Source organism: Neophocaena asiaeorientalis, unplaced genomic scaffold, assembly GCF_003031525.2.
Source record: "Neophocaena asiaeorientalis asiaeorientalis breed wild unplaced genomic scaffold, Neophocaena_asiaeorientalis_V1.1 scaffold7, whole genome shotgun sequence".
In the NCBI taxonomy this organism is placed as follows: Eukaryota; Metazoa; Chordata; class Mammalia; order Artiodactyla; family Phocoenidae; genus Neophocaena; species Neophocaena asiaeorientalis.
Window position 1 is genome coordinate 14,631,102 of NW_020185337.1, and position 11,638 is coordinate 14,642,739.

Consider the following 11,638-nt stretch of genomic DNA (forward strand, 5'->3'; position numbering starts at 1 on the left):
CCTGAGTGAGCCAGAGCCCCCGAATCAGCTGCTCCTCTAACCCCATCCTGTCTGAGCGAAGAACAAGACACCCTCAGGTGACCTACACGCAGCGGGTCCAAATCCAAAGACGAACCCCGGGAGCTGTGCGAACAAAGAAGAGAACGGGAAATCTCTCCCAGCAGCCTCAGAAGCAGTGGATTAAATCTATATAATCAACATGATGTACCTGCATCTGTGGAATACCTGAATAGACAAAAGTAGATGTTGGGGTAGGAGTTTATTAATTAATTAATTTTTGGCTGTGTTGGGTCTTCGTTTCTGTGCGAGGGCTTTCTCTAGTAGTGGCAAGCGGGGGCCACTCTTCATTGTGGCGCGCGGGCCTCTCACTATCGCGGCCTCTCCTGTTGCAGAGCACAGGCTCCAGACGTGCAGGCTCAGTAGTTGTGGCTCACAGGCCTAGTTGCTCCGCAGCACATGGGATTCTCCCAGACCAGGGCTCGAACCCATGTCCCCTGCATTAGCAGGCAGACTCTCAACCACTGCGCCACCAGGGAAGTCCTGTTTTTTTTTTTTTTAGTATAGTTTTTAGCATTTGTTATCATTGGTGGATTTGATTTTTGGTTTGGTTGCTCTGTTCTTTCTTTTTTTTAAATTACTTCAATCCTTCCTTCCTTCCTTCCTTCCTCCCTTCCTTTTTCTTTCTCCCTTTTATTCTGAGCCGTCTTGGTGCTCTGGCTGGGCATCAGGGCTGTGCCTCTGAGGTGGAAGAGCCAAGTTCAGGACATTGGTCCACCAGAGACCTCCCAGCTCCACATAATTTCAAACAGCGAAAATCACCCAGAGATCTCCATGTCAATGCCAAGACCCAGCTCCACTCAACGACCAGCAAGCTACAGTGCTGCATACCCTATGCCAAACAACTAGCAAGACAGGAACAAAACCCCACCCATTAGCAGAGACGATGCTTAAAATCATAAGGTCACAGACACCCCAAAACACACCACCAGACGTGGACCTGCCCACCAGAAAGACAAGATCCACCACATCCAGCAGAACACAGGCACTAGTCCCCTCCACCAGGAAGCCTACACAACCCACTGAACCAACCTTAGCCACCGGGGGCAGACACCAAAAACAATGGGAACTACGAACCTGAAGCCTGCAAAAAGGAGACCCGAAACATGGCAAGTTAAGCAAAATGAGAAGACAGAGAAACACACAAGAGATGAAGGAGCAAGGGAAAAACCCACCAGACCAAACAAATGAAGAGGAAATAGGCAGTCTACTTGAAAAAGAATTCAGAGTAATGATAGTAAAGATGATCCAAAATCTTCAAAATAGAATGGAGAAAACACAAGAAACATTTAACAAGGACCTAGAGGAACTAAAGAGAAAACAAACAATGACAAACAACACAATAAATGAAATTTAAAAACTCTAGAAGGAATCAATAGCAGAATAACTGAGGCAGAAGAACGGATAAGTGACCTAGAAGATAAAAGAGTGGAAATAACGACTGCAGAGTAGAATAAAGAAAAAAGAATGAAAAGAATTGAGAACAGTCTCAGAGACCTCTGGGACAACATTAAACACACCAACATTCGAATTATTGGGGTCCCAGAAGAAGAAGAGAAAAAGAAAGGGACTGAGAAAATATTTGAAGAGATTATAGTTGAAAACTTCCCTAATATTGAAAAGGAAATAGTCAAGTCCAGGAAGTGCAGAGAGTACCATACAGGATAAATCCAAGGAGAAACACACCAAGACACATATTAATCAAACAATCAGAAATTAAATACAAAGAAAAAAATATTAAAAGCAGCAAGGGAAAAACAACAAATAACACACAAGGGAATCCCCATAAGATTAACAACTGATCTTTCAGCAGAAACTCTTCAAGCCAGAAGGGAGTGGCAGGACATATTTAACATGATGAAAGGGAAAAACCTACAACAAAGATTACTCTACCAAGCAAGGATTTCATTCAGATTTGAGGGAGAAATTAAAACCTTTACAGACAAGCAATAGCTAGGAGAATTCAGAACCACCAAACCAGCTTTACAACAAATGCTAAAGGAACTTCTCTAGGTAGAAAACACAAGAGAAGGAAAAGACCTACAATAACAAACCCAAAACAATTAAGAAAATGGTAATAGGAACATACATATCCATAATTACCTTAAATGTAAATGCTCCAACCAAAAGACACAGACTGGCTGAATGGATACAAAAACAAAACCCATATATATGCTGTCTACAAGAGACCCACTTCAGACCTAGGAAGACATACAGACTGAAAGTGAGGGGAGGAAAAAGATATTCCATTCAAATGGAAATCAAAAGAAAGCTGGAGTAGCAATTCTCTATCAGACAAAATAGACTTTAAAACAAAGACTATTATAAGAGACAAAGAAGGACACCACATAATTATCAAGGGATCAATCCAAGAAGAAGATATAACAATTGTAAATATTTATACACCCAACATATGAGCACCTCAATACATAAGGCAAATGCTACCAGCCATAAAAGGGGAAATCGACAGTAATGCAATCATAGTAGGGGACTTTAACACTGCACTTTCAGCAATGGACAAATCATCCAAAATGAAAATAAATGGAAACACAAGCTTTAAATGATACATTAAACCAGATGGACTTAATTGATATTTATAGGACATTCCATCCAAAAACAACAGAATGCACTTTCTTCTCAAGTGATCATGGAACATTCTCCAGGATAGATCATATCTTGGGTCACAAATCAAGCCTTGGTAAATTTAAGAAAATTGTAATTGTATCAAGTATCTTTTCCGACCACAACGCTCTGAGACTAGATATCAATTACAGGAAAAAAATCTGTAAAAAATACAAACACATGGAGGCTAAACAATACACTACTTAATAACCAAGAGATCACTGAGGAAATCAAAAAATACTTAGAAACAAATGACAATGAAAATACAATGACCCAAAACCTATGGGATGCAGCAAAAGCAGTTCTAAGAGGGAAGTTTATAGCAATACAATCCTACCTTAAGAAACAAGAAACATCTCAAATAAACAACCTAACCTTACACCTAAAGCAATTAGAGAAAGAACAAAATAACCCCAAAGTTAGCAGAAAGAAAGAAATCATAAAGATCAGATCAGAAATAAATAAAAAAGAAATGAAGGAAACAATAGCAAAGACCTATAAAACTAAAAGCTGGTTCTTTGAGAAGATAAACAAAATTGATAAACCATTTGCCAGACTCATCAAGAAAAAAGAGAGAAGACTCAAATCAATAGAATTAGAAATGAAAAAGGAGAAGTAATAAGTGACACTGCAGAAATACAAAGGATCATGAGAGATTATTACAAGCAACTATATGCCAATAAAATGGACAAGCTGGAAGAAACGGACAAATTTTTAGAAAAGCACAACCTCCGAGACTGATCCAGGAAGAAATACAAAATATAAACAGACCAATCACAAGCAGTGAAATTGAAACTGATTAAAAATCATCCAACAGGGCTTCCCAGGTGGCGCAGTGGTTGAGAATCCGCCTGCCGATGCAGGGGACACGGGTTCGTGCCCCGGTGTGGGAAGATCCCACATGCCGCGGAGTGGCTAGGCCCGTGAGCCACAATTACTGAACCTGCGTGTCTGGAGCCTGTGCTCCACAACGAGGGGCCGCGATAGCGAGAGGTCCGTGCACCGTGATGAAGAGTGGCCCCCACTTGCTGCAACTAGAGATAGCCCTCTCACAGAAACGAAGACCCAACACAGTCATAAATAAACTAAAATTTTTTTAAAAATTAAAAAAAAATTATCCAGCAAACAAAACCCCAGGACCAGATGGCTTCACAGGCGAATTCTATCAAACATTTAGAGAAGAGCTAACACCTATCCTTCTCAAACTCTTCCAAAATATAGCAGAGGAAGGAACACTCCCAAACTCATTCTACACGGCCACCATCACCCTGATACCAAACCAGACAAAGATGTCACAAAGAAAGAAAACTACAGGCCAATATCACTGATGAACACAGATGCAAAAATCCTCAACAAAATACTAGCAAACAGAATCCAACAGCACATTAAAGTATCATACACCATGATCAACTGCGGTTTATCCCAGGAATGCAAGGATTCTTCAATATATGCAAATCAATCAATGTGATAAACCACATTAACAAACTGAAGGAGAAAAGCCGTATGATCAACTCAAGAGATGCAGCAAGAACTCCTGACAAAATTCAACACCCATTTATGATAAAAACCCTCCAGAAAGTAGGCACAGAGGGAACTTACCTCAACATAATAAAGGCCATATATGACAAATCCACAGCCAACATCGTCCTCAATGGTGAAAAACTGAAAGCATTTCCACTAAGATCAGGAACAAGACAAGTTTGCCCACTCTCATCACTATTATTCAGCATTGTTTTGGAAGTTTTAACAGAATGGACTTGAGGACTCGGGGAGGGGGAAGGGTACGCTGGGAGAAAGTGAGAGAGTGGCATGGACATATATACAGTACCAAATGTAAAACAGATAGCTAGGGGGAAGCAGCCGCATAGCACAGGGAGATCAGTGCTTTGTGACCACCTACAGGGGTGGGATAGAGAGGGTGGGAGGGAAGGAATCGCAAGAGGGAAGAGATGTGGGGATATATGTATATGTAAAGCTGATTCACTTTGTTATAAAGCAGAAACTAACACACCATTGTAAAGCAATTGTACTCCAATAAAGATGTTAAAGAAAATAAAAAGTAAAAATAAATAAAAATAAATAAAAGGTTAAAAAAATGACAAAAAAAAACAACAGTAGGCCTGATCTAGCAAAGCACTGCTTATATTCTAATGAATTGGTCATTCTCATTTAGTTTATATAATTAAAGTTAGAAAACTGATGTGCATCGAACATATAGTCCTTCATAACTTTAAGACTGGATTTGTGAAAAAACATCTGACTATATTTGCTAAGATAGTAATATTTTATATATATACTTGTGTCAAATGAATTAAATTTACCTAAGCTGGTATCTATAACCTAAACAGAATCTAGAAAAAATATTATATAGCAAATTAGGGCACCTACATAAACACAGGAACATATTTTTAAACTTATATGATTAAATTTATGAACTTTTTAAGAATATCTATCTAACTACTTATTGTATATAATATGAAGATTTTGAGCATTAAAAAACCTATTAGACATACAAATATAGTGAATTAAAATATTAGTATAAAAGTATAAATCCTCAATTCTGAAAAATATCAAGAAGAATCTCACCTTTTATGTATTTTTCTAGATCAAGTAAACAAGTAGACATTTCTCAAGGGACTACTGCATCTGAATTATGGAAGTATTAGCAAAACACAGGGCAAGTAGGCAGGGGTATTGCTAGCTTACTTAAAAACTCAAGCATGGATTCTCACTTCTTTTGTATCTTGATACTTTCATGCAGACTATGAACTTCTTAACACGTTGCATCTGAAAATACTTCTCTCTTTGTCAGTCACCGGCAAGCTTGTGCATGTGTGGTGGTGTACGTTAAAACCACATGCCCGAGAAAAAGAAGAGGATCCAGTCTAAACCATAACGCTGTTACATATTCACCTAGTTCCTATTTACCAACTGGTATTACGTTACTGTCCTCTTGAAAGACTTCTGGATACACAGGTTATACTACACCACAAGTGAAATGATCTAAGATTTAAAGTCAGAATTTCAATGGAGGTAATAGAAACCCCGACAGGTTCAGAATACTCTAGTAGGTCTTCAAATTTCAATTAGCCCCTTCAATGCAGTCTTTTTTTTTTTTTTCGGTTATCATTTCAAAACTAAATTAGTCATCCCAAATACACAAAAGTATGACTAAAATACTTATTTAAGTAAGTGACTTTCAAGCTTTTTCTTAACTATAAAAAACAATAAGAAATACACTTTACCTGCTGTTCATTTTACCTGCTGATCCAAAATATATGCTAGTACGTGTGTATAGATATACACTTACATGCATATATATAATCTAAAACCTCATTTTCATAACATGATACCTACCCTTAATATGTTAAGATACTTCATATAGTAGAATATTCTGATATTTTCTATTCAATTTCATTTTCTAATGAAAATGCTGGCTATGATTCATTAAACTTTCATAATCAACTAAGCAGGCCACAGACTGCATTTTAGTGATTCTAATCCCATCCTTCCCACTCAACTGTAGGAATTACTTTAAAATGACATTATTAGTGGGGCTTCCCTGGTGGCGCAGTGGTTGAGAATCTGCCTGCCAATGCAGGGGACACGGGTTCGATCCCTGGATCTGGGAAGATCCCACATGCCGCGGAGCAACTAAGCCTTGCACCACAACTACTGAGCCCACGTGCTGCAACTACTGAAGCCTGCACGCCTAGAGCCCACACTCCGCAACAAGAGAAGCCCCCGCTCGCCACAACTAGAGAAAGCCCGCACACAGCAACGAAGACGCAACACAGCCAAAAATAAATAAATTAAATAAATAAATTTTAAAAAAGAAAGAAATGTCTTAAAAATAAATAAAATAAAAATGACATCATTAGTGATAGGCACTCTTGGATGATGGTAGAAGGGTGGGAGGAATAAAAAATCTTTTTTTTCCTCCTACTTTACCCACACTAGAGCACAGGTGTGAATTATCAAGAGAAAGACTCCTGAAGTTCTCAATGTGAGAGAAGCACTGCCGCCTGCTTAGCACTTCATCTGAGTCCACACTAGTGCAATGACTTGCCTTTGTAGCTTTTGCACCCTTTGGTCGGAACTGTCCTTTTCACGGGTGAGTTGTGAAGAACATAAGAACTCATCATGTGACAGTTACCACCTTCTGAATCAAAATAACTTTTCCCATTTGCATTAGGAAGCCCTTGAAACTATTTATCAAAGGCTAAGAGTAGATTCTGGGGGTGTTGTTTTGTTTTGGGTTTTTTTGAAATATGGTATACTGTTAGGTAGAGTAGAATAAAAGAACTTGAGTGACTGGGAATTCTGTATTTATTTTTACAATTTTTACAAAATAGCATAAAATAAGTAACTTTTACATAACATAAGTGCCAGTTTGTGGCACCCAGAGCAAGATAAACAGCAGGAGTTCTGCAAATATTTTCTGATTTGAGCTAAGTATCGTGATGTAATTCAACTAAGACTTCACAATGGCAAAACATTTTCTTTCAATAATAATTAATGCTTTACGTTATATAATGTACAATTTTCTATCCTGTTCTAGTCTTGCTCAAATTAGATTCAGCTATACCTTCTGTAAAAAGATTAATATTTTAAATGCTAACCATGTGAATCATGATTATAGTTATTTACCTGCTTTATTAAATTAGACTGAGCGAAAGAAGGATTCGATCGCCCTCTTGTGGTAATTTTGCTGTAGTGTATCCTCCAGGAGTTCCACGTCAACTGGAATTTTTTCTTTTTACTCTAGCCAGAGTGGTCTTCTGTCCATAGTTTCTGAATTTCCAAAGGCACTACATATACTTTCTGTCCTTCACAGTACATATACTTTGTAGCCTCCCTTCAGTTTCTACCTCTGAAATTTAGCCTTTTCCTTGCTCTTTCAGGAAACATTCTCCTGTTCCCTTCCAATTACCATACCAAAAATTTTTTTTATGAAAGTTGCTTCCAGTATTCTAATCACATACGAAATAATTACAGCAACTCTCCATCGACATAGATAAGCTTTAAGTAAATGGAAATAATTAAAAATGTGTGGGGCTAAGGTGTCAGCATTTTTTCCAAGAGGACAGGTGCTGAGTCAATTAATAGTCCAGAAAGTTCAGAGGCTAATGATATTAGTCTAAATAGTTTAAGTTTTCAAAAGTAATAAAATAGCCTTTTCTTTAAAATAGTCTAGATCGTATGCAGTAGCCTTTCTTCTTTCTCCCACAGCACAAAGCTTTGAGCTTCTTTGCAAAATTAGTAATGGTAATTCAAGAATATACAAAATGACACTACGAAGTATTTTTAACTATATAAAAAATTCATGATTTCTTAAAGATAATTTACAATAAGTGAAGTTAGTATTAATGTATTTAAATGTTATAGAAAATACAAAGATGGATTCCTAATTAATTACAAGTTCACTTTTTCCACTCTTGCGAACTGTAAAAAAAAAAAAAGTTCTTAAATAATAAATGACCGGACTTCCCTGGTGGCACAGTGGTTAAGAATCCACCTGCCAATGTAGGTGACACGGGTTCGATCCCTGGTCCCGGAAGATCCCACATGCCGCGGAGCAACTAAGCCCGTGAGCCACAACTACTGAGCCCGCGTGCTGCAACTACTGAAGCCTGCGTGCCTAGAGCCCGTGCTCTGCAACAAGAGAAGCCCGCACACTGCAACGAAGAGTTAGCCCCGCTCGCTTGCCTGGGCGCAGCAACAAAGACCCAATGCAGCCAAAAACAAGCAAAATAAAAAATTAAGAAAAAAATAATAAATGACCTATTTTTAAAGCTATCATATTTTTCAAAGCAGCCCCTTGTGTATTCAATCAATACTCATCCCAAAACTGATGAGGGAAGACTAGAAATACATAGGGGATTAGGTTAAAAATGTTCCTTCTTTGCAGAGGAACCAGAACTTTCAAAAGCAGGGTAGCATGGCATGTCTCAGTAACTGAAGATACTCTACTAAAACCACAGCACAGGTTATAAATTGGGAGCAGCAGGAAATGAACTTGAAAAGTTAGCAGGGGTCAGAGTGGCAAAGGTCTTAATGATTAGTGAAGGAGGGGAAAACAGTCCAGCACCTGAAGCAGGAGAGTGACACGGGCAAGTGAGAGCTTTAGAAGATCACTTGCAGTAAGGAGGACAGACTGACAGGGTGAGAAGGAGATGGGGAAATTAGTTAGGAGCTGTTTGTAAAAACCAGGGCCCAAACCAAACCAATGGCTGTGACCACAAAGAGGAGAAAAGAGATTTGAGAAATGCTAAGATGTGGAATCATTAGGTATTAGTTACTGTGGGAACATGGGGGTGGAGGCGGGACTCTCAAGCTTCCATTCTAGCTTTGGCGCCTGGGTGACTGTGACATCTCCAGAGACAGGTACGATATTTTCAGACACACTGCATTTGAGGTGCCACCTGGAAACAGTAAGGAGGTCAACAAGTTTGAGGGTACGGAGATCAGGAGAGAGAGGACTGTAAATTATCAGTGGCTGGGTAGTAAAAGGAACCTGGACAAGAGATCATTCAGGGAGAGTGTAAAGAGTGTAAAGAGGTAAGACTGAGGGTGGCATCAGCAACATTTAAGTATAGTCCCATCTTCCTCTTACGAGAGGTACTTTTGTCCTATGACCATAACCTTCATTCATGTTGGGAGAAGCATTTAGTCTCCTTCCATTTTGCAGATCAGAAAACTGAGGGTCAAGGTTAAGTGACTTTATTTAAAGCTCTTTATCTGTAGAAGTGAATGAAAACTCAGGTTTCCAGATGGAGCCCAAGGACAGGAAGTAAAAGACCTTTCTTCAATAATTGTTTGACGGCAGCAAGTATTTCTGTTGTTATTTTGTATACATGATCAAAACTAAAACGTTGTATTTCCAAGGCTAACCTTCCAGCAACACAGTTTGTTAATAAGACCCCAAATTTACGATTGAACCCATGCCTCCCGGGTAATCTATGAAACCAGGCAACGCTCTCAATTCTATAATTATAAATAGCAAGTGGCAACACACACAGAGAATGTTTATGAGACATTTCAGAGAGGAAAATAGCTGTACCTACTTTTCCCAGTCCTTTGTAAATCTTAGATCGTTGAGAATGGGTTTCACCAGTGAATTCTATCACATATCCCAGAACACATTTTCATAATTATACTTAAATGCAAAAAGCAAGAGATTTCTTGGGCGTAGTACCTGCTTGGTTGGGCCGTTGCCAGCTTGGTGACTTGATGCCGCCGGTGGAACCTAGAGGCTTGAAGGCGGCAGCAGTGGTGAGCCCGGCCACCCCTGGTCTGGCCGAGCCTGGGCTTCCCGGCCCCTCAGGCGTGCTCCCAGCTGCAGCTGCTGCGGCGGGCAGCGGCTGAGAGGGCTCCTGGGCGCTGCTGGAGAGAAAAGAAGGAAACATTTCTGGTGATGCGCTAGCGATCTAACTTAGCAATGATTCGTTCTTTCCTCAATTTATTAAATCTCTAAGGAAAACAAAAATACATATATACACTACCAAACGTAAAATAGATAGCCAGTGGGAAGCAGCCACATAGCACAGGGAGATGAGCTCGGTGCTTTGTGACCACCTAGAGGGGTGGGATAGGGAGGGTGGGAGGGAGGGAGACGCAAGAGGGAGGGGATATGGGGATATATGTTTATGTATAGCTCATTCACTTCGTTATACAGCAGAAACTAACACACCATTGTAAAGCAATTATACTCCAATAAAGATGTTTAAAAAAACTAATTAATTAACTGATATTTTAAAAAGAAAAACTCTAATACCATGACTGAGGGGCTGCCTTTTTTTAAAACAGAAAAAAAGAAAAAGGGAAGGAAAGGAGTCAGACTGCAGTTCTTTCAATGCTTTGGAAATTCTCTTTAAAAAGTTCTACCATGAGAAATGAGGCACTGAAAAACTTATACAGCCAATCCTTTTAAATAAGAAGCTAATTTCCTCTATCTCAACGTTTCAGAAGGGTCATCTAGATTAAAACAATTAATTATTGGAGACTCCCTGATAATTTCTATGAAATGGCACAGATGCTGTTTTCCTCTTCTCCACATTCTTCTAGTATTTTATGAACCAAGCTTCCCTGACATCTTACCAGTCACTCTTTTCACTCACACACTCAGTCACTCATTCATGCAATAAATACTTAAGCACCTACTGTATTCCAGACATTGTGTTACACAGTGGTAAACAAAAGACAACATCCACCGCCTAACGCAACATCCAGTGTTCTGTGTTCAGGATTACAGGAAAACAAGAAACAAGTCTACCGTTGTCTTCTTTCAGTCAGAGCTATTTGCTTAACAGGTGGAACAGGTGGTTCCAGTTTGATTTAGAAGATCATACGGCTTTTATTATCCCAGTCATTTGTTATTTATACTTATATATCATCATTTCAAAAAAAAATTTTAGGTAGTTCAAATTATAAAATATGCTCTTTGGAATGATGCAATACTATAAGTTTCTCTCAAGTAAGTATAATAATAACAGTGACAACAACAGCAATACATACAGCCTACTAACTTTTCAATAGAAATTTAGCTAGCGCTTGCTAGAAGTTCCACGCACAGAAACTCAGTTCCTTCAATACCTGAAATCAAAAGCTAGAGGAATAGATCAATAGAGATAGGATATTATAGAAATGACTTTAGTAAAATAAATAGCCTTCATTATACTGTTAGGTTGAAATTTCAATGCAATTTCAAATGCAATCGTGCCCACTATACTACCAAATGACCAAGATAACCTAATTTTCGCAATGCCTCTTGAACCCTGGGAAACACCTAACAGAGCAGGCCTGAGGCTGCCTGTCCTTAGGAAGGCCCGCTGCAAGGCTGCCCTTTGACTGGCTTTTGGCAACTTGGCTGGTAAACAGTTCCCTATGGTCATATAAAAGTTTCTCTGAAAGATAAACAGTGGCGGGCTTCCCTGGTGGCACAGTGGTTAAAAATCCT

At 39.0% G+C, this 11,638-nt stretch overlaps 1 protein-coding gene across 2 annotated transcripts in view; it reads right to left on the reverse strand.

Annotated features, from left to right (window-relative positions):
- Positions 1–11,638, reverse strand: part of PDLIM5 (PDZ and LIM domain 5) — a 206,988-nt gene that overhangs the window by 37,604 nt on the left and 157,746 nt on the right. For both annotated transcript variants that reach the window (XM_024736150.1, XM_024736149.1), the window contains exon 8: positions 9,878–10,065. In XM_024736150.1, the coding sequence (XP_024591918.1) occupies positions 9,878–10,065 (188 nt within the window). The remainder of the gene's footprint in view (positions 1–9,877; positions 10,066–11,638) is intronic.